The sequence below is a fragment of the Lissotriton helveticus genome, chromosome 11 (genome assembly GCF_964261635.1).
Source record: "Lissotriton helveticus chromosome 11, aLisHel1.1, whole genome shotgun sequence".
NCBI lineage: Eukaryota > Metazoa > Chordata > Amphibia > Caudata > Salamandridae > Lissotriton > Lissotriton helveticus.
The window spans coordinates 779414990-779439250 of NC_136072.1; the positions used below are offsets into that span (position 1 = coordinate 779414990).

At 42.6% G+C, this 24261-nt stretch overlaps 1 protein-coding gene across 4 annotated transcripts in view; it reads right to left on the bottom strand.

The window, feature by feature from the left end:
* Positions 1-2288: 2288 nt before the first annotated feature.
* Positions 2289-24261, bottom strand: part of LOC144791170 (uncharacterized) — an 82171-nt gene continuing 60198 nt past the window's right edge. For 3 of the 4 annotated variants that reach the window (XR_013602317.1, XR_013602318.1, XM_078665820.1), the window contains 2 exons: positions 5664-5724; positions 2289-4996 (listed from right to left, as the gene is read on the bottom strand). Coding sequence is in view for 1 of the 4 variants with exons in the window: in XM_078665820.1 (XP_078521946.1) it covers positions 4765-4996; positions 5664-5724 (293 nt within the window). In the remaining 3 variants the exon portion in view is untranslated. The remainder of the gene's footprint in view (positions 4997-5663; positions 5725-24261) is intronic. The other variant, XR_013602319.1, reaches the window with a different exon arrangement.

Sequence of the window (24261 nt, forward strand, 5' to 3'; positions counted from 1 at the left end):
ACTATCTACAGGCAGTCACAGGGCACTGTGATGGGCACCTGCTTCACCCCCAGCTATGCGAATTTATTCATGGGCTGGTGGGAGGAGCAGGTGGCCTCGCAAATGGTGGAATTTAAAAGCAGTGTAGTCCTGTGGCTGCAATACATTGATGATAGTTTTTAATTTTTAAGTGGGGATGAGAAGTCGGCCAGATGCTTTATTGATAAGGTGAACGTGAATATGTTTAACCATTCATTCAAGAACATATCAGTAAGAGCTCCATGACATTTTTGGATGTACACCTAGAGGTGAAATGTGACACTTTAGAAAATAATTGTTCTGAAAAAGACCGCTGGGAATAGCATCCTGAGTGCCAATAGCTCACACCCTCGCAATCTCGTGTACATAATCCCCTATGGGAAACTGTTACACGCTAAAAGAAACTGTAGCACTGGTGCTGCTTATAAGGGTGAGGAGGACGTCATGTGCAAACGGTTCAAGGAACGGTATACAGTGAGAAGACCATCTCTGAGGCTGTATCCGGAGTAGAGAGGGTGACTAGGAATGAACTGCTGCATCCCAGAAGAAAGGAAGAGAGTAGTGAATGTATACGGTTCATAACTGCGTTTTCAGGTCAGGCCAGTGAAGTGTGTAGGATTTTCAACAAAGATAGGCATGTATTGTTGACAGATGTTCATCTAAAGAAAAATCTTGGTAGTAACCCCCAGATTACTTTCAGAAAAAGCTGTTCGTTAAAAGATGAGCTGAGCCACAATCATGTCACAGAAGCAGAGAGAGGGGGTACAACGGGCTGACCTGGATTTAAATGTTGTAGGAACTGTAAAGCATGCAAATGTAGTATTGACTGTGACAGGCTGTTGGTACCTAACTCCAAGAGGGAGTTTGTAATTAGAAAAACATTAACGTGCAACACAGCATATTGTGTGTATGTTTTGATTTGCCCCTGCAACAAATGGTATGTGGGGAGCAGGATACATCAGGCCAAGAAGCGGGTACTGGAGTACATTTGTGCAATAAGGAACAACAAGCAATACCCAGTAGCTTGTCATTTTCATGCCTGTAATTTTCAAGATGAGACTGTTGTCCGTATGGTTGTTATTGACTCTGTGACCTTGGGAGCCAGAGGGAGTATAGGGAACTTTGCCTAAGAAAGCTTGAATCACAATACATTATAGACCTTGAGAGTATGTCACCTAAAGGTTTACATTCGAGTGAGGAGTTAGCAATCCATCTGTATGACTAATAATGTTGAACTTAATTCATGTATATAGCAGCAGTTTATGATTCTAGTAATTTTAATCTTTTATTTATTTTTTAGGTTTGGGCACTTCACCTATCAACTGTTCAAAGAACCATATGTGGCTAATTTTGTTTTGGGCATATGATGATGAATTTACTGGGACACTTTGGATTACAATTACCAGGACATGATGTACAGTAATGCCCACATGGGTTGCACTGCTGGGCTATTATCCTACCATTATGTCTTTCAATACATAATAGGCATTAGCCCACTTGGGCGAGACCGCTACGTTATGATTGTGTTTTTATGTGTTTGCGGAGAAAAGATTGTTTTCTGTACAGTATTCCATAGTACCTGAACTGTGCATTGGACCCCCTCTTTTGTTAATGCCCACTTGGGCGAGACGGCCATGACTGCGACCTGCTGCAAATTGGATATTGTCTTCTGGACACTAAGTCCAATAGCAGCAATACACACTGGATTACTCATTATCATTGATTGAGATTAAATATATCAAGTGTATTGATTATGGACATATTATATGTATCCATTATACAAGAGTTCTATATGCATTGAATGAATTTTCCACTATATAAAATGGCCACCACAGTTGCTAGTTTTGTACATACACTGGAGGTGGTTAGTCCATCTTCTAATGATTGGAAGGAAGTGGATATAATCATATGTGTTGTTTGGCTTCAATGAGCGTGAGCAAGGCGTAAAGCCGAACTGTGCCGTTTTTTAATCTGCCATTAAAAGACTTTTGCAGTACGTTGAGGAGTCCGAGTGTCTCCTGTTATACACAGCCACTTGTGGAGAAAATAATTGGGATCTCCGGTATCCCGACTCGGGCCGCCCGTGGCTGCCTGTTTCATTCCTACCGGAAGTTGTGTAATGAAAATATATAGTAAAAAAAGCGGTTTTCCTTTTGGGAATAATTATATGGCGCTCAGCTCATTCACTCATATCACACAATTACCAACTCTGTATGGGATTCAGACTCTCTCCATCATCACGTGAAACACTTACAAGAACAATCTTTATGAAAAAACAGACTATTTATTTGCATAATAATTTAAAAAATACCATAGGTATTGTCATTAATATACCCAGTACACAATCTTCATTGCAATTGAATTACACAGCTAAAAACAATATATACAATTAAAAATTCTTTTTCACAAGTAATGGCACAGGAGAAAGAATTGTGGGTGAAGACAGTAAACTTTGTCTTGTCGTTGTTAATTTGAACCCAATGTGGGCAACACACAGTAGGGCTTATCTTCCCTATAACCAAATGTTTGTTGACCACTCCAAATTTAACAAATGTACAATGCGTCGACGTGTTCTGAAGCTTTAGCTGATTCTAGAATCCTTCTTCAGGACAAAAAGATATAGTTTCTCCGCATCCAGTGAGCCACCTGTGCGAACGCACTAAGGTGAACTGTTTAGATAGTTTGAATGATTCACGTGGGTTTGTCTGTGCGACTCCCAGTTTCCCCAGCTTTTTAGTAAATCTTTATTAGGGCAGTTTTAGCTCAATCTTGCCTGTGGTACAGCATTCACTTGGACCTATATTAATAAGAATATATGTAGTTTCCGATGGGCCCCTCCAGGTTGTATGTCGTAGACTCCGCCCTGTTTGCCGTCCTTGCCCACATGGAGAAAATCGGCTTTTAATTTTGAACACAAGATGGACTCACTTGAGAAGTAAGCACCCGCACTACAAGAACCAGAATTCCATAGTAATGGTTACGCCCACTAGGGCGGGGTCTTCTAATTGAAAAGTGTTGGGAGCTATGCTGTCTGTGTTTTCGAGCAACATTAGCCATTGAAGAAGGGGATTTTGTCCCCGAAACGCGTCTGGCTGGTCTGGAACATTACTTGATGCTGACACCTTTGCTGCTGTATTTATATATATATATCTCCACCTCAAGTACTCGCATCTGCTCCAGCCTACTTAACATGAGGAGTGTGCGGCGAGGCAGCGAACCTCACACATCCAACTAAAACTTCAATGACACCCAGCAAAAGTATCCCGGGTCGATAATCACAGAGCCACCACTCAAATTTCAAGTCCACCGCGTTTCGGAGTTCATGCACTCCTTGATCACGGGTTAGGTGTATGAATGCTTCCTGCTTTATTTAAAGGGACAGAATGGGCCATTCTAAATTTTTAAAGAAAACCCTAACTCTGAATATTTTGGATGCAGACTATTCTATAATTAAAGATAGTTGGTGGGCATAGCAGTGTACATAGAGTGCTTTTGGGTACACGTCCCTGATTTTCTTTGGCCCTTCACCGGATGTACCATGGATAACAATGACTCCATCAAAGCTCTAAGCAATTAAGTTTTCTTTAGCACAGTGTTCTGGTAAAATGAGATTAAGCTCATTAAGTATACCTGTAGACCTTGTTTCGGCAGATGAAGTTTTAGGTATGAAAAGCAAAGAATATTTCCACTATTTGCAATGTCCACCAATGAAGAGAAAACTAGTACTGAAGGAAGTTGGTAGCAATATCAGTTGTATCATTTGCCTGGATAGCCATGTAAACAGGACTTCTCAATTGCTGTACAATATTCTCTTGATACCTTCAGCATACCTTCAGCATACAGCCTAGCAACTCATTCTGAATTGACTGAAAAGTACCTTTAAACAAAGTTGTACTTTTCAAGTGTGCATCTATTGCACTGTCTATGCTGGGCAATAAATCAACCAGCCCTCTGAATATGCCAGGATTGAGTGAATCTTTGGATTCATAATGGTGCCTCAATGACAATTCAAAGGCTTTATAAAGTTTCAAACAATCAGTTTTGATAAAATGTAAAGGTGTCTATCAAGTTCCTCATGATTACTCCTTGGCGATAGACTTCATTTAACGCAGTGCAATATTTGATTTTCAAAGCAAAGATAACATTGGTCAACTGGGTATCACTTGAATCATATCTTTTTATTTTCTCTGCAAAATGTTTTAGTCAAGTCACTCCTGTTTTAGTCCTGCAAACCTAACTCCCGTAGAGCAAGCATGGGAAACAGAACAAAGCATTTTTGAAAGTGCTGGTAGTATTTCCTAGCAAACCTGCATGTGTAATCCTTACCTTGGTCTTTGGCAGACTGTTCAATGTTTATTTCAGGTGTATCTGGATCTAATGCTTTCATCCTAGGTTTATCTATGTGTGTCAATCCCAAAAATGGTTTTGCGAGTAAATTGTCAACTGGGATAATTTTGACAAACAATAAAATGAAATGAAGAAAACCTGAACTCTATTTTGATTGTACACTCAATAAAAAAAAAAAAAACAGAGTATACTTCTTAAAATACCATACATATACTAATAAGAAATCATTTACACAAGTACAAATCACTGTTTGTCCATTGTTTGTGATATGGCCTTGTAACTATTTCAGGTTTCTTTTAGGCACCTGTAGATCACTTTTCTGTTCAGTTCCTCTGTGGTGCCTGTTAACAAACTATCCGCTAGGGTCATCTGGCACCTGTGAATAACCTTTCTGGTAAGTTATTTTTTGGTGCCAGTTGATAAAGCGCCTGTTGAGTTCCTCTCACACCTGAGGATAACATTTCTGATGAGTTTCTCTCTGGTTCCTTTTGTTAAACTATTTGTTGAGTTCCTCTTGCACCTGTGGATAATCATTCTGCTGAGCTCTTCTGTGGTAGGTTTTGTTACTCTATCTGCTGCTTTCCTCACTGGTTCCTGCTGATAAACTATCTGCTGATTTCCTCTCTTGAACCTGTTGATAATTAATATATGATGTAAGATTTGAGAGTAGCATCCTTTAGAATCATGATACTGACCACTAAAGAGCTTTAGCTGGTTAAGCCCGTTATCTGTGCGGGAACTAAAGTGTAGTCAAACTAGTATTCAGGGAAAAAAGCATGCCGATTTCTTAATGATAAACAAAACAATGTAGTAATGTTTTGCTCAACAATTGAATTGTGCTTGCTTCTGGATGGAAAACAATGTTTTTGTCCTTAAAAAGGCATGGCTGTCAATAGGCAGTGTCAGTCATGATATCCCCAGGCAGATAACTGATAAATGTAGTACCCATGTGTACTAAGCACTGTAGTTAGAATTTATATTTTTGGAACAGATTAGCATTGTGGTTAGTCCAGTTCTAAACCCACCCAGTTGTGAAGAGTGCGTTGTTACAGACACATCACATTGTGTAACCCATATTCACAGAATATACAACACTTTACATTGAGGAACTTCTATTCCCCAACTGACCTGCATAAGCATAAGGAGAGAGAGGTTGCATCTGGCACAGCTGGTACAATCTGTCTGGAATTCGCTCACAAGTCTCCACACCCATTCACACAGCCTCAACCAAAAAGAAATGTATCTCTGATATACCATTGCAAAGAGGCCCTTCACCTAAATGAAGAAGCATTTCTTACCTTCTGGCTGAGGGTATGTTGCAGGACAGCCAAGTGCAGGTTGGGATCCTCTTGCCATCTGCTGTGGAGGAGAAATAATACTCTTGAGAACATCACTCTTATGGACAACTACATAATGCAAATTTATAGTGCTTCATACCACATTTCTCCAATTCCAAAGTGCTAAAAATAACAGAAGTTACTATCACCAAATTTAGGATACCTGATTTACCTACCTAGGAAATGTAGAAATATAATCTTCTGGGGGTTGAAATATTTTTCCCTCTTGGTTGACTTTTTACAGAACATAATAGCCAACACCAGAATCTAAAATCTATTTCATTCTAAGATCCAATCTCAAATCATGAAGACATCATCCTTCCAAGCAGCTAGATGTACATGGTAGGAGAGGTGAGAGGAGACTTGGAAGATAATGGTGGGGCCAACCGTGATGATGGATGGCTTTATCTTGAACCAGAGTGTGCAGCGTCAATTTGCAAGATTTTGCAATGTTTGATTTTCCAATCAACGTTAACATTGGTCAACTGGGATTCACATGAATCATATCTTTTTATTTTCTCTGCAATATGTTTTAGACTAATAACTCCTGTTTTACTCCTTCAAACCTAACTCCAACAGAGAAGAATGGAGACTACAGTGTATCCTCCAAACCCTGAAGCCCTTCCATCCTCAACGTTTTCCCAATGTCATGCCCTCTTGATGTATACCCACTATGGCATACTGTGTGAAGCTTAAAGCTTGCTATAAGTGCTTGAGGATGAATACAAGAATACAGGGAGTCTGCTTTAGTTATTAGGACTTGGGACCCAGACACTATTGGGAAATCAAACTTAAAGACAACAGTACCTTGAATCTGATGACAAGAAAATGACCTAAGTTCAACTGTTAATGAGATTTAGATGTCCCAGGCAAAATCAGGGTCTGAAGCAAGAGAGAACATTCCTGAACAGCCTATCCAGTTGAGAGGCACTGGGCTAGCGGGAATGTCACCTCATGTCTCTCTCATGATTTGGGATGTGGTGATACCAGAAAGAGTTTAAATTCATTGCCCATGAATTTAAACTCATATGTATGAAAACATTTACTAAAAAGCATTTTTATCATGCTTTCATGGAGGGATACATAATTTCTATTCATCGGCTGACTATTATATGCCATCGGTCCTCTGAACCAGACTCAGTGATCATGAGAATCCTCATAATCAATTGTGAGATAGTTCATGCACTTGCTAGAAATTTGGAAACATCTAGACACTGCATGCAACAGTTTGTAAATAATAATAATAAGATAGCTTTTGTGGTTAATGCACCTGCTAGAAAGAGCTGTGCTTTGTATAGTCACGGTTTTAACTTATAAAGTAGCACAGAGAGTTACTATACCTGCTGCAAAGCACATGTGCAACATGCTGTTTTTAATGTATATTGGCATGCGTGTTACTGCTTTCGACACAGTTATCCTTTTGCAGTTCATAAGTTGCAATTATTCTAATGTAGCAAAGTGAGTTATAAACTTGCACGGAACTGCATTCAAAATGCAAGGCCTGGGTTTAGAACCTTATTGCTTTTTTTCTCAATCTGTTTTTATTTAATGTTGCTAAAAAGGGTTGCTTTAGGTAGTAATAAAGTCTTAATAGCACAGAAAAAGCTAACCACTGTGTTACATTTTAAATCCTGACTTTGTGTTTCTCCCCACAATGCACTCTTAACATATAATGCCCACAACTAGCATGGACGATATGAGACTCATGTTGTAACCCTCATTGCCTTGTGTAATATTTCCTGTACATTGATTTACACACCTGTATGATGTAATGCCTCTGTATAAGCTGTATGTGTGATGTAAAGTGGTTATATCCCTACAATAGTATGTGTAACAGAAATAAAAAACAAAGCATTAAGTGCTATTTAAATCGCTATTTGTTTATTACTCATACAAACAGGGACATTTGACGTTCTTACTAAGCATGCATATCACATACATATAGGAGTTGAGCAACGATAAACACCTGCTTTCAGATCAGATTTTTTATGTACTTGTGAAGTGATAACAATCTCTCCATTACATTGGCATCTAGGTGTTTTGCTCCACATAGCTCCCAGTCAGGATGATACTCGTGATAAAGAGGGCCTTATCGCTTTTGGACAAATGCAACACATTTACCTTGGTCCTGGCTGAGTCCCGGTTCTGGGTCAGAAAGAGGTGCCAATTTCACAACCCCAATACGTTCGAGAAAGGGTCGAAGTAGTATCAATATTCTTAAACTTTAACAAACAATTCACCACAAAAACAGTTCAAAGTCTGTTCACCAGGAACATAGGTTTATTCTACTAAGTGAAACATTCATTAGATGCTCTTCCAATTCAAAGCATCAATGTTACTTCATGTATCTACTTGAATATACTTCTATTCCATGTGATATTTACAGTGCTCACAGTGTAATAGAGAGAAAAAGAAGGTTTGTTGGGAAAATGGAGGTGAATGGACAAGTGAGGGACAGGGTAAAGGTGTCGTGACATAGGCACAATTGCATTTATGTACAGTAGAACCTTTACAGCCTAAAAAAAGGTCCACAGATCCCATAAAATCATAACACATAGGTCGCAATAAATTGATTTATTCTGTTCCTATGGGTTTGAGGGTATGTAGTAGTCTACATATCGACCGCTGTTTAGTGAAGGGTTGTTAGTTCCTCATTCTGGGGTCTTCCTCTGGACAAGATGTTGTAAGGAGCACCTGAAAATAATTAACTGAATTCAGTGTGTGAACTATAGTGTAGTGAAAAATTCAGGTTGGTAAAGGAAGGCACCTACTTTTGGAAAAGAACCGTCAATGAACGTTCCTTGTTGGCATGGAACCGCTCCTTTATATCTGTAATGAGATGTATAGTCTCTGTGTTACAGAGAAGAGGTGGCATGGAATGTCCTTGGTAAAATGAGTGTTAGAAAGAAGGAGACTCACTGTGGTGGACGATAGCGATGTGGGGCAGTGAAACTCCAACGGCATGTTGCTTAGAGAGTCAACATGACAGAGTCTGAGATCTCTGTGGAAAAGGGGCAACCATCAGGGGTCATTACTCTCCCGATGAATGTTGCTCGAAAGTCAACAAAATTGAGTCTGTGAATAAATGACAAACGAATTGGATCAGGGAAAGGTTGTGTCACTAGATGGCAGAGCATGAAGTCCATAGAAAAATCGCCGATTATATTTAAAAAATCTGCCGCATTCGAGACCACGTTGGGTTAGATGGTTGTAGCTGCTCGTGGTAGGACTAGGAACGGTAGTCCTTGCGGGACAGATGGACCCTGCGGTCTGTGATCCACATGGATGTGCTGGCTTGAACTCTGCTGGTAGTGAGCGTGTCGTGAGCATGCAGTAGCATAAGGGTGTTTAAAAGGGTTACTGCTTCTATCGTGGGTATATACGGAGTGAAGGGTCCTGCAACTCTGTTACCATGATACGTGATCGAATTAGCTAGGCTGAACATGCAGGATCGTATTTAAAAAAAATTGAAATAACTCAACGGGAGAGAACGATAAAACTCAAATGTAAATTGAGCTTTACTGTATACAGGTCTGAGCTCGGCTAGTTAGAAGGGGAAACGGCCTCTACAACGAAGCCGTTTCCACGAAATCCTTTACCACGCATGCTTTACAATGCATGCGTGGTTACAACGAGAGGCTTTACCACACATACCTTTACTACGAAATACGTAGTAAAGGCATGTGTGGTAAATGAAAAGAAAAAAATGGGCGGTTTGGGGGGTCTCCCCCATAAAAATAAAAATAAAGCGTTGGAATAAAAAGGGGGGCTGGGGGGTCACCCCCCCCAAAAAAACAAAACTAACCTGAAGAGCCGAAGCTGAAGCAATCAACGTCGTTTGAGAGGAAACGGAAATTAACTTCCGCTTCCTCTCAACGACGTACGACCGACGTAACCAAAGAAGGAGAGAAGGCGAGTTAAACGGTAAGGGGCATTTTAGTAAAATAAATATATATATATATATTAAGGGTTAAGGACAGGGGTAAATATAAGGAGTGCAGGCAGGGGGCATTTAAGGGGAGAGTTATAACCTTTATCAAGAGTATGCCCTCACCATGCATACATTTACAACGAAAAACGTTGTAAATGTATGCGTGGTAAAGGAATATTCGAGGTAAAGGTTATGCGTGGAAAACGAATTCCGTTGTAACGCATGCGTGGTAAAGGCATGCGTTGCAACGGAATTCGTTGTAACGTCATACATTCGTTAGAAGCTGTCTTCACTCGGTTGTAAAAGCAATAACGTGCTTGTTATATTCTACCTCTGCTCGAAGGCATGCTACAAAACTTGGAGGCATAAGAGAAGATATTAGCGTGATCACATCGGCTTGGCTAGTCATAAGTGAAACAAAATCAAAAGCAATACGTCAACGTAAGTAACTGGGTCCCCCAGTGGCAGAGTGAGCACAATAAGACAACATACATAACCCGGCCAATTGCTTTTATCTCTGCCAGCTAGCTGAGCCCTTGCAAGGGCATGATTACAGTGACCCAACATCCACAATCTTTTTTTTGTTCAAGGTGATTTATTAAACTTTTACAGGTAAGGGTATACAGTGGCAAACAGAATAAATACCCAGTTGGAAAGGGTGGATACATTATAGAGAGGGGGTGTACGGCTGAGACCGTTTAAAGGTGTGACTGCAGTGACCGAGCACATACTAGCCAGTACCTTGGAAGTGGCTTCCTGAATAGCAGCCAACACAATACATATTTTACATGGTCTAGTCAGTGCTACAAATCTCCTTGTCCTTGGAGTGACCACCAGATGAACCAATGACAGGGTCACACATGTTCACACTAACAATACACTGCAACATAACCACCTGTCGCCAATCTCAATTTAGCAAAGTTATTTATAAATTAGTCACTTTGAAGGCACCACTCTAGCAGTCATATAATACATGTGAAAACTGGGCCAGAAAAGAAGTTAAAAAAAATAAAAGAATAAATTGAATTTATATAGTGCTCACTACCTCAGACGAGGTATCGAAACACTTTATGGCAAGTAGCACGCTACCCGGGCGCCCAAAGTAAGTGGTCAGTTCATTAATTTTTTAGGTTAGTTTTGCATGCTCATGCCATGCATTCATGCCAGTTTCTTTGTTGTTCATTATTGGCACAGCTGTGGTCACGAGAGGGGGCTATTTAGAAGCAATTGCTTGATGGAATTATTAAGATAGGTGTGGTATCCAAAAGAGCTTAAGACGGATAGGCATGAGATTTATAGCAACTTGTATACGAGAGGGGCAGGCAGTAAAGAAAAAAAAAGTATGGACGTAACTATCAATAACAAAAGTTTGATATGCAGGATTGTAATCAATATCGCAGCCTCAAAATATTTCCATGCAATTAGGGGTTGTAAACCTGTTGAAAATAAACACTTTCAAATTCTGCTACTAAGAAATGTAGCTTACACAATCTTTCTAGAGGCAGTTAAGAGGTGACATCGATCACAGTGAAAAGGAAACCCAGTGCTTGCTGAGACCGCTTAACTGTCAAGCAGTGTGACAAATAAGCACATTCTGTTACCTGTAATTACAAGGAGAACACCCCAGAGAGACCTGTTTATATACATACAACAGCAGAATATTTAATACAATAAAGAACCATTACGGTTTTTGCAAATCATATGCCCATACATAAACTATGCATATCATATAAACCATATTATGTAAACACCCATCAACTTAAAAATATAACAAGGCAATACATAAACACATTGCAGCAAACATTAGTATAATCAGTCTGTTTATGACTCATTCAATACCCATTGCCCATTGCATTTACCTGGAAAGAACCCCCCCCGCACACACACACACCGTGTCCAGCAGAATGGATGTGTCCGAGGTCACCTTCACCTTCCAGCAAGAACGGAGTGGCTAACGTGTGGGACAGCTGGCGATAGAGTGGAAGTTTGTGAGAAACTTTCATTAGCAATCCTGAGGCCAAGGAGACTTGATTGAGAGTAGAGACAGGTAAAGGCCTTGTTTGTTTCAGATATTGGGAGTTGAGTTTGCATGTGTTTATGTGTATTTGTTTAACTATTTCTGTGTGCATGTGTACACATATGTGCAGTCCTATGTATGTGTTTTGCGTAGGGTTCGTATGATGTCCCTCCTCGGAAAACAGTTTCTCCCAAATTCCTGTTGCCAGAGAATACCAAATTTTTCTGGTGCTCTACTATAAGGAGTTTGTGCCTGGCACCATTATGACTATCCATGACATAATGTTGGGCCAAGCATAAGAATGGAAAAACTTGATATATTTTGGGCATCCTTGGACTAATCATAGCATAATGACAGCTTTCCTTCCCATATTGTGAGTAAGCTTGGCCTAACTGTGGCCATCTACCACATAATCATGGCCATCCTTGGAATACTAATGGTGGACATCCTTACCAGGCAGCCTAAGCATTATGGTGGGCATACCAGGATGTGATGGGGATACCTGAGCAGGTGTGGTAGAATATGTCAATGTGATGCATTTGAACTAGGAAAACAACATATATAGGTGCAAAATGATTGACAATCCAAAACATATTTAAAGTTCTGATTTGAATATTAGTTTTTATCGAGTTGGAGGGATTTATAACTGAATTCTTTCTTTGTGCCATTGTGGGCTTGCTGTTATTTCATAAATAATGTGGAAGCATGTGATATTGATAAAGCTTTTCCTGATGTTTTATGCATTAAGGTGGATGGAGTTCTACTACAATATCAAAATTTAAATATAATACAGCCAAAATATTTTATACGAAATCCCAGGAAGGTAATTATATATAGCTAAATGTATTTTAATTTATATTCTTAACTTCACATTTATTTATATATATTTATCTTCAAAGTACATACATGTGGAGTTAAAAAAGTAAATCAATATTTTCCACATACGTAAACAGCATCAGGAAATTGTATTATTCAATATTCTGGATGTTATATTTTGTCATCATGATATTTTGTCACATTCATCTGTGTGGTTACTACCAATAATCCTGCAAAATGAGGACAATATTTTGATTAAATCCAATGTGGTCACTACTGCAGCAAAGTTCAAAGACAGTAATAGTTCAGGTCTAGTTTTATCGATTAGAAGTATCTCTTGGTATACAAAACCTTAAAGAGCCCTGGACTAGAAAGTTAAGAATTAGTATATACATGGCAAGAGGTGTCTTCACTCAACTTCATAGTCCCCTAGGACAAGGATTAGGATGAAGGTTTATCGCACTTGCCATCCACGAGCAGTCTCACCACTTCTTGCATCAAGGTTCATAATGGCAGCACCGTGGTGGAATTTTCACCCACAATGTTGGATGAGTAAGCCATCAAGGTAGCATGTGGCCACCCATACTATTCAGGATCATCCTTCTTCTACAGAATTTTGATTGGCATTGTGGGATTGTAGGAGGGTGGATAGCTGACTATGGTTACCCCAGATTGTTTGCCTTGTGTTTAGCTGGTTTTTGACTTAGTTGGCCTGGGATCCTGCTAATCAGGGTCTCAGGCTATCTGCTCTCTCTTTAAATGGACTCCTTGTACCCTAGGTACATCACCAATTTGGTACTGGACACCTTGTCAGCCCCTGTACCATGCACTATAGGTGCTCAGGGCATAGGTGCATCCAAGGCCTCCCAGGGGCTGCAGCATATCTTTTGCCACCCCTGGCTGGTACTAAAATCGACACAACTGGCTGATCACTCAGCTGGGGCAAGGTGGGGTAATCACCCCTTGCTTAGATATAGTATAGCTATATCTAAACCTATATCTGGACACATATATACCTATAAGTCACTCCTATGGCAGGCCTTAACAATCCTGGAGGCAGAGTGCTTGGTTTTATGTGAGATGGTGCTCTAGCATGAGCTGAGCCTGTTTGCAGAGGTCGGATCCATTTCCGTACAGCTGTTCTAGTGATACTGCCATACCATATACTCTTAAGTGCATTATAATCCTCGCGGTTAATGCTAACTTTGGTTTGGCTTTATCAAAACATGTCGTGTTTGGTGTCATACACTTTGGAATACTACCCCCTCGCCAGTTCTGGTGACGGGGGTAGCATTCCACCCTTCTAGAGAGAGAAGACATGTTACTTTACTTAAAACGCGGTTAATCCTAACCAGAGCCTCAGCATCACAAAATGGATGCTGCTGCCCCGACACAAGTCTGACCTCCTGCTGCTGACCGAAACTTGGCAGGGGAGGCCTGGACAAAGGGTTTCCTGTCACAGGGAGGTGCTACACCACCCCAGACAGGAGATAGTGGATTGGAGCAGGGAGGGCTGAAAGGAACTAGACACTTCCTGGGGCGCACAAGGTGTCTGTTAGACCTGTCAGCCCTAGGGTGGTCTTTCCCTGTAGTTTTTTTTTGCCCTTGCCTCATTTTTCCCACCATCTTTTTGTTGGCCCTTAGGTCTTCGGGCACCTTTTTCATGGCTAATCTATGTTAAGGTGCAGGTGCTCTCTACTTCAAACATGGCTGCCACTGGCCCCTGCTACTGCAGCGTGGTCTTTTTAGTGTAGCACCCTAGTTGCCAGGAGCAGGCTGGATCCCCATACAATGTTGCAATGCCAGCCACCCATCCCCTGTCCAAAGGTAGAGTGGGGAAGCTCCTGGAACTTTCCAGAAGAAAGGCGGAGCTGATTTTTGCCGCCTTAGAGAGTGGTCACTTGACCTGGGCATATATAAGCAAGGGAGGGAACTTTTTCTAGTCAGTTGGGGCATCACTGACCTGGGGAACCCACGCAGGAGTTTTAGGCGGGAGGGCCTAGTTAGGAACTTATGCTACTGGGACTGACAGGATTTAGGTGCTGCCTCTTAAGCTGGGTGAGGTGTCCTAGACTAGCCCCCTGATCTGGGCCAGCGGTAGGGAACCCCAGGGTCCATCTGCAGTGACTGAGGAAAAACTCATCAAGCCTCTAACTCACACCCCCCCCCTGTAACTTCAAGAAACCATCACCTAAGGGCGCAGAACAATCCAAGCGCCAAGAAGTCTATTTTCCTATGACCAGAGATTGCTGGGGGATCGACCAGGTACTGGACTTGTGCTGCCCTGCGCACCCCCTGCCTGCATTGGGTTCTAACAGCCCCACCTGTCTCCCCCCTGACTGACTCTCTCTGCCTTCCATTCTACCTGCATTGCTTGCTGTCTCACTTGAAAAGCGCTATAAATGGTCCCCTCCTCAAGCGCTGTGCCAGAGACTGCCTGTTCATCAGAAACTATCGAAATGGCCTTCCTTGCCCTGCCGCGCCTAGCGCTGTGAAGCACCTCCCAAGCGCTGTACCTTGCTCCCCTCTGAGGCGCCTGAGGGAATCCTGTGACGAGCGCGGCATTGGCGCCACTCCTTCGATGCACCGGGGCGCTTCCGGCCGCCAGCGCTGCTGCCTGCCCTCGCGCCGGGTCTCACGGCCCAAGCGGAGCCCGCGCCGTCACTGACTTCCCCCTCGGTGGCCCCCGTGTGCCAGGAGAGGGCCGCCGCATCGAGTGGACCAGGCCACGTAGGCCTGAAGGCAAGCTGTCCCCCCTTACGTGACTGGGAGCGCGACCGCGTCACCGGCCACGCCCCGCCAGAGCCGCGCAGCCATTGGTGGCTGCAATCGAGCCCCTCATCAGTGCCGACACCCGGAGAAGAGCCAGGATTCGCCGCGGAGGGGTGGTGGAGAAGGCCCGGTGCCCCCTCCGCTCTGCCCCGCATTGTGTCGCCTTGCCCCGGGCCGGTGCTGTGCGACAGCCCCTGCACCGCGCTGGGCAGCGTGCGGGCCCTGTTCGGAAGGAAGCTCCTCCCTCCACCTCAAGCCACCGCAAGGGCCCCGAAGGGCCGAAGTACTAAGGTAACCCCCGGGGAGGAGGGCGGTAGGCCGAGTAAGGCCCGTGGTCGCCCCTCCCCCGGGGTGAACTGAGACTGGGCCCCGTTGCCCCCCCCCTTAATGTGCCTCGAGAATTTGGAGGCTTGGGGACAGACACTTACCCCACGGCATTGAACTGCCTTATTGCCAGTTTCCGGCCTGTAGTGCTCATATTTACAAGCCTGCTAATGGAATGGTGATCCTTTTCACCGTACTGAATTTCTTGCAGGGGCGGGCATCTACAGTTCCTGATGGGGCCGGATTGTGGTACTTATTGATGCATTCTAATGTTACTCTGATGATCTGATTTTGGTCGCAAGACTGTTGATATTTACAAGAGGAAATGCTTATGATTGCTTCCTACAGGTTAACCCATGGTTTATGAAACTACCTTCCAGCCTACTGAATAGTTTAACGTGACAGGCTGTGTATTTGGAGTTTTCTGCTGTACTGAAAGTACTTAATGAAATGTTTATCCTTTTTATAGGAAATGCATTTTAAAAGGCGTTCATGAAATGTTTTAATGTGGTATTTTAAAGTAATGCTGATGATTCGCTAATGCATTATTTGCTTGATCTAAAGCCTACATAAAAGATCTTGATTTTCAAAGACAACTAATGGTGTGGTCTCCATTATTGCGCCCACTTCAAGTCTCATTGGATGCGTGTGTTGAGTAGCTGCTTTACACGTAAGCCCCTGGCCGCCTTCCTGCTCGAGCCAAGCTACCCCCACGAAAAACTGGTGGTCCCAGTTCTTACAGTGTCCCAGGCAAAATCCAGTCAAACCGGTTCTGGGGCACTCCAGCCCCAGTCCTGGCGCGAAACTGGACAAAGAAAAGGGGTGTAACCACCCGATTCCTGGGTCCCACCCATAGGAGGGACCTAGCAGATAATCCAGCCCCTTGATTTGGAATAAAGGTAGGAGCTGTGCTGATGCACATCAGATTATCCTGACTGAAACTTATGAAACGAAACTCTGGACCCTTCGACATCCCACTCGACGTGGAAGACTGAAGAATCTCCCTTGTGGTCAAGGAGTGACCACCCTGTGCAAACAGGCACCATCCAGCACCTCACCATTTGCTTTGTTGCAGTTCCTGCTGGAACTCAAGTGACAGAGATCAACAAGACCCTGCTTTCCTGCCTTCCAACAACCTGATCCACAGTCCCTGCAAAGCTGAGACCCGTGGAGGTGACCTGAAGCGTGGGGCCGGCCAACTTGCAAAAACTACGAAGCGCTGACCGTGCAGCTCTCGAGGCTCCCTCGAAGCTGTGCAATGGAGTTTGAGAAGCTCCAGCCCTGAGCAGCTTTTGCTCCGATGCTCACTCCTCCACACTTGTGAGTGCTGCGTGGGGTCCTTTTGCATTTTTCCGCTCGTTGCATTGGTCCGGTCGCTTGCCCATTGGCTAGTGGCCCCAGTACTGACGAACCTTTAAATTTGCTCTGCTAGTCTGGTTGCTCCAGACTGGCCCTCGCTCCCCTGAAAAGGAGCACCCGCTCTGACCTTGCTGGTCCAAGTAAGAAGCGATCTTTGAATCCTGCGTGGGTTGCCCTTGCCAAGGCTTGTTAACTCCGATCCGGAAGCCGACACGGCCAACAGCGAGAGCCTTTGTGGGACGGCTCGTGATCCACTCCTGGACATCCTCGGTGCCCCAGAGTCCACGTGGCAGCGGAGACAAGCTTCACGACAACCACCTGATTGCGCCCGACTTCGCCTGGTTCCTTCCTGGTTCCTTCCTGGTCACTGGCTAGTGACCCAGACTCTGTCCGCTCTGCTTTCAGGTACTCTACATCTTCGATCCACCCTTGGATCACACCGGACTCTTCTCTTCTGGCCGCCTGCAGCATCTTCATCTCCAGGCTCCATAGATCTTCACGAGGAAACCCGACATGCTTTGCACCTGTGCACCCGCTTCCTGTGGGTGAGGTAACTCTTGAACGCCGGTTCTCCTGTAGTGGTTTACACCTCTAATGTCTAAGTCTAAAGTTTTGTCCTTCTAGTCCAGTCGGAAGACCCTTAAAACTGTAACTCGATAACTTTTACGCACCATTGACTTTGCATTGGTGCATGCGTGTGCCTTAAGCGCTGCACCCGAATCCCGCGGGCTACTCCCGTCCTAACTGCTGTTAGTCCAGTGTAGTCCCAGCGATTCCCAAGGCCCTAGGCCTTACCACTGATTGAATAGTGATACTTATACCACTTTTTTGATATATGGTTTGAGTGGCCACCGGCCCTATCCATAATTGTGCAACTTTCATAAGTTATATCGTGCTTTTGTTTAAACGCTTGTGCTTCTTTACTCATAAAGAGTATAGGGGATTATTCTGAGAATAAATACACATATTTTTATAATATATAGCTTGTGTGGTGTCCTTTCATTTGATATTACAGGATTGCATATGCTAAAACAGCTGGCTTCACATGCCCTCTTGAGTTAAGCCTTTTAGGCTGCTTAGTCCATGCTACCCCTAGGATAGCTTGTCTTTTAAGGTTGACTTACAACCATCACCATAAGGGATTGTTTGGACTGATACAAGGTGCCCACAGAATTGTGGACATCATATACCAGGCCAACTTCTCACATTGGTGGCAGCGGTGGGATTTGAGCTTGCTGTTGTTTTACCATTGCAATCTTTTTTATCAAATTGAAAGATCACATTAAGTACCTTAGGTACATATAAACAAAGCTTACATATTTAAGTTCTACTGAACTTAGTAGTTGTAGATCAAAGGGCTTAGCACACCCTGCCTACAACTCACTAGCAAGGTACAGTAGGAAAACACTTAGTGTAGGTAAGTGCATCACTTACACCTCACTAAAGTCATGTCTGGGACAGGTGAGCAACCCATTGCTCTGCCTGTGGAAGGTGACCTGGCCAAGGCACCCTCCAGCTATGACAAGCTCAGCCATAAGGACTTGAGTGCCTTGTGCACTACAAGGGGGCTGAGAAAGGGTCACAACCCTACCATTCCCATCCTGATAGCCATCTTGCAGAAGGATGATCTTGAGAAAACTGGTCCAGTTCCCTCAGGGTCAGGAGCAGGAGTGAATCCCCCAGATGTTGAGAACACCACCCCAGATGTTGAGGTGATAGACCCTGAATCAGAAGAAGAAGAGGAAGAGTCAGATCAGGATCAAAGGGATAACCAGGTACCAGTTGGGAGGCTTAGCCAAGTCAACTTTTTTTTTTTTTTTTTTTTTGTCCTCATTACCCAACTAATTTTAATGTAGGAGAATCTCAGAGTCACTCTCTCTTACTCCAGCCAGAATGTGTCTTTTCGGATACCCAAACCAACACCTTCTGGTGTTTCAGACAAAGTGCACCCCTTACTTCCATACATTTAAGAAAAAGAGGTCTTCGTTCCCCGGATCTGAGATAAGCTAGCCATGATGGCTACTTCGAAGTACCATCAGTTCCATTTCATTGCGACAGCGTAATCATTGGACATATGTTAGGAAAAAAAATATATATATACGAAATCTCACTATCCCACTACATCCCATATCCCTAGTCACCCCTTATTAAAGTCTTCCCATATATCCCAAAATTTAAACTTTTTCGAACTCACACTCTTTTCTTCTGTCTAATTTGTACACCCTTAAAATTGACGCTAGCTATTCATTTCGAGAGGGAGCTACCGGGCTTACCCATTTAATACAAAGCTCCCTCCTAGCCAGCAGGATTAGAATAAAGACTAAGTTTTCCTCAGCTTTCGATAAAGCATTCATAGCCGGCATACAAGAGACCCCAAAAACAACCAAATCCGTACTTACAATTAGTTGCTTTCCTAAGGCTCGTTCTAATATCATACCAACGCCTTTCCAGAAACCTTCGAGGCTGGGGCACTGCCAGAACATGTGCAAGTCATCCGCTTTAATCATACCACATTTTGGGCAGCTTTTCGATGCATCTCCACTCAGTTTAGAAAGCCTCTTCGGAGTCCAATATGCTCTGTGTGTGGTGAATAAATGATTTCTTTTGAGGGCAGCAGAAGATACAATAGACCAGCATTTGCTCATATATACTTGCCATGTATTATTTAGATCCAACGTCGGCAGGTCTTTTCCCCAGATACTCTCCGGAATCCGAAAGTCGTCTTCTCCTGCTATTATTAAAGCCCAGTACCAGTAGGATATTTCTTTCTTGAATTGATTAGTCTCCAGGAGTTTAACTTCCAGATCAAGGTTTCCTTTTCTGGTTTCTTTTAAAGAGTTCGACCAGCTCAACATCTGATAGTACTTAAATTTAGAGAGTGTGTAATTTGACCGTCGTGAGAGAATTTCCCATTCGAGAAGTTTATTTTGGAAAAGAAGTTGACCCCATTCTATTATGCCTGCTTGTTTAAGTGGACCAGCAAGTCTGTCCTTAAGGCAATCTGGTGTAGTTGGTGAATCCCAGATTGGGGCTTTCTCACTGTATAGGGAAATACCCAAGGTACATCTAACACCATACCATAATTTTGATGCTGCTTTTAAAGTCTTCAGTTTTATCTTTTTGAAGAATTTTGGGTGACCAAATTTATAAAGGAAGTGACTCGTATGGTTTGTTATGCTTTGAAAGTACTGTGGGTAAAGTTCGAAATGACCCAACAATGTCCCGACATATTTAAATTGAAATGCCCGACATTATTCTAATAGGTCAGGGCTAGCTATACCTCCCTGCTCTTTTTTTCTTCTTAACTTATACCAGGCTATCCTTGGTCTTTTTGCAGACCAAATAAACATGGATATTTTCCCCTGAATTTTTTTTAATGTCTCTTTTTTAAATTCTAAAGGAATTGCACTAAAAATAAAAGTGAATTTTGGCAAAATTGTCATTTTCATTATATTAGACCTTCCTAGGAATGTAAGCGGGAGACTACTCCAGACCTTCAGAAGTTTATTAACTTCTGTTTCTACTCTCTGTAGATTAATTTGTGAGATCTTGTCTATATCTTTTACTAAGTCTATTCCTAGATATCTCATTTTCTCCTTACCAAATGGGGGAACAGATACCTCGTTCCAGCTCATAACTTCTGTTTTAGTCTGGTTCACCTGGTAACCAGATATTTTACCAAAACTTAGTAAGGTGTCTTCTACTATTCTTAAAGCCCCCCTCACATCTGATGTAAAAATCATGAGGTCGTCAGCATAGAGGGCTATTTTTTTTTGCCATCCTTGATAGAAAAAAGGCTGGATTGAGGGAAGATTCCTTAAACATTCTGCCACAGGTTCAATATAAATATTAAAAAGGAGGGGGGAAAGAGGACACCCTTGACGAGTTCCTCTACCTATGTATATATCGGTAGTTAGTTTACCGTTGATCAGGATTTTGGCCCTGGGGGAGTTGTAAATGTTTTCTACCATTTTGACTATGTTGTCTCCCAGATTAAATTGTTTTAACACTTCACTAAGTAATTTCCAGCAAACTCTATCAAATGCTTTGGCCGCATCTATTGCGATTATTGATAGAGGAACTTTTTTCTGTAGTGGCAATATCTATTGCCCCAATCAATTCTTGCGTAAGGTCCTGAAGGAGTCTTCCTGCCACGAAGCCCTTTTGGTTGGAATTTATTAGAATTCCTGCAATTTTCCCTAATCTTTTGGCCATAATTTGAGTGAATATTTTGTAATCACAATTTAGTATTGAGATAGGGCGATAGGACTCGCATTTTTTTGGGTTCTTGCCAGGTTTTAGAAGGACTGAGATAGTTGCGTCATTCCATGTTTCTGGAATTTTTCTGTTGTTTAAAAATATCTCATTGAAGAGTTCGGTCAGATGGGGGATTAGGACAACTTTCAGATGTTTATAAAACTCATAAGGTAGAGCATCAGGGCCTGCCGCTTTGCCTCTTTTTAGATCTTTTATTTCTGCTTCTACTTCCCCTGTTGTGATTGGACTGTTTAGTCTCTCTTTTTCCTCCTCTTGAAGAGTGGGAATGTTTTGAGCAATCAAAAACCTGTTAATCTCTTCTATGTCCGGATTACAGTACTCCAAGTATAAATCCGAAAAGAAGGCCATAAATTCCTGTTTAATGACCGTATCTTCTAGGCCATTTTGAGAGAGATCTCTTGGGTCTATGCAGTTGATTTTATTTCTTACCAAGTCTGTTTTAGTTTTCCAGGCCAACAACTTCCCACAACCTTCACCATACTCATAGTGGGCAAGTTTACTACAGTCCCATCTTTCTCTAATTTTGCTCTCCAGTAGTTCTGTTAGATTTTCCTTTTTTTCCTGTCTTTCTTTAGATAGTTCTTGAGTTTGAAGATAAGAAGGTGACAGGGACAACTGGCGATCTATAAACGTAATATTTTCCTGTAATTTTTGAATGTCTTTTTTCATCTCTCTAGCTTTGTTACAGGCTAACCCTCCAATTCTGCCCCTTATTACGGCCTTATAAGCCTCCCACACAGCTTGAGGTACCGTACTACCCTTATTTTCTTTGAAGTATGTCTCTGTGTCTTGCTTGAGTAGCTCCACTATAGCCGAGTTTAGAAGGATGGACCGATCAAATGTCCATCTTGGTGGATCTAAGTCATTATTTATTTTCAGGTTTATTTCAACAGCTGAGTGATCAGAAAGATGTGCGGGAAGGTGCTTTACCATCAAAGTACTATCCAGAAGACACTGATCTATTAAAAAGTAGTCTATTCTGGAGTGGATGCCCAACTTTTTGTTAGAGAAAGTGAACTTATCCTGTTTGATCCCCTTTTTGTTCCATATATCCATAAGGTTAAGGTCTCTCTTGTATACCCCCAGCCATTCCCTTGATAGAGCAAGCATCGCATCGCGACTTGCTCGAGTCATGAACCTCGCCCGTGTGTAATCAATTAATATTTCGTACGTCTTACTAATCTTTTATTTTTTATATTCGAACGAGGTAGAGGAAGCTTGCGTATGTGATTTCTAATACAATTAATCCATGTCTCTAAAACATGGCCGCCGCTTGGAAAATTCTTCTGCGCATGCGTCAGTCACACTCACGTGACCTGACGTAGTTATAAGTTTGGTGGGAAAGGGTGCGCATGCGTAATACACAGCTTTCGTGAATAACGTGGTGATGCTCTTGTGAGAGTGTATATGTTGCTAACATTTAAACTGCATAGTATATTTTTATAATGATAAGTTTAAAGTACAAAACCAATGATGTGTTTACATACATTTATTTCTATGTATTAATTTGTTCTCGCTTACTTTTCATGTACTGCGGGGAATGGGGGCCCGAACCGGTTGGGAGCCATATTGAAGGTCCCTTCTGCGCATACTCGTGGAGCACTGAAAGGTGGCAACATTGGACAGTGGAACTCAGCCAGCTGGCAGCCACAGTCAAGATGCTCATGGGAAAGCCACCTCTTCCCCTACGAGAACGGAGAAAGTTGCTCCTTATATGATACAATGTGTGTAGCGCTACTGTTTGCCGTACAGTTTCTCATGGGAACCCCAATCTCGCTAGGCGGTACCCAGAGATGTAAATTAGGCCTCCAAATAGTCTATTCTGATTGGTGTGTTACCCAAAGCCTACCTTAGGACCAATCCAAATTGAGGGATTCTGACACTTTGCAACATTGGGGGGTGGTACACCGTCCCAAGACAGTATAACTACCCTGGGTTCACCTAGGGAATTTGTCCGACTTGTCTGGTTTAGCTGACCTGTCACTGACCCAACGCACTCAATAGGTGACTGAAGATACAGAGCACTGCGGAGTACTCTGTCCGAAATTGACCATAGACTAAGGTTTTACTAAACCTTAAAGTGCTGGCGGAGCACTTTGCTGGGAGTTCGCTGACCCAATCGGGGTCGTGATCGATAGCTGCAGAGAGGGTGGAGCGCAGGCGTTGCTTCCGAACTGTGGGTGCCGGTCCTGTCCTGAGGGTTCCTGTCCTGAGGGTCCTGTCCTGATCCTAATCTGGTCTTCCTGTCCTGTCCTGGGTGTCCATTCTGCACCTGCTGTCCATTGAGGGGTATCCTTCCTTGAGGGTTTCCTGTTCTTAACTGACCCGTGGCCAGGGTTTGGTTTCCACACCAGTCTAGGTAAATATCACCCTGAATCTCCTGAAACTGCACCTTTCTATTTTTCTGTCTTTTGCTTTAATAAAGACATACCTTTGCACATGTTAATTTTCCATGCTTTGCCGCAACCATTGAATCATAAAGTCATTTGCATTTATTTCATAACGTGTTCTTATGTTACCTTACCTGTTAGAAATTATATTTTGCATTGCAGTTTGTCATTTCCTGATATGGTCTAGAACCTCCTTACTTAAATTGTCTAAAGAACTTTCGCCTTAAACATAGCGTGTCTCTCTTCATAGACTCTCCTAGTTGTATAAATGTCCCGAACTCCTGTCTCATTCCCTTGAGATAATTCTAGAATACCAGTCCTAATCAAAGCCTATCCCATCTTTAGTGATTCATCTTAAACGTTCTAATTCCTGATCCTTCATTTGAAATGTGTCCTGGTTCCATTAGTTTATAAATGGTTGCTCTGACTTATTTGCTATTTAGCTATGTACTTTCTGTTATTCTGATTATCGATTGCTTAATTACTGTGAATTTGATGATTTCTGAATTTTACTAAATTAGATAAAGACTTTAAAACTTCCAGTTGTCCGTGGTCATTTTACAAAAGGTATTGAATGTTATTTGTTGGGTTTGTATTTTGCTGCCTTTCCTTTTACAGCTAGCTCCCTGATCCATTGTGGTCATAGGTACCCGTGTCGGTGGATGGTAAGTC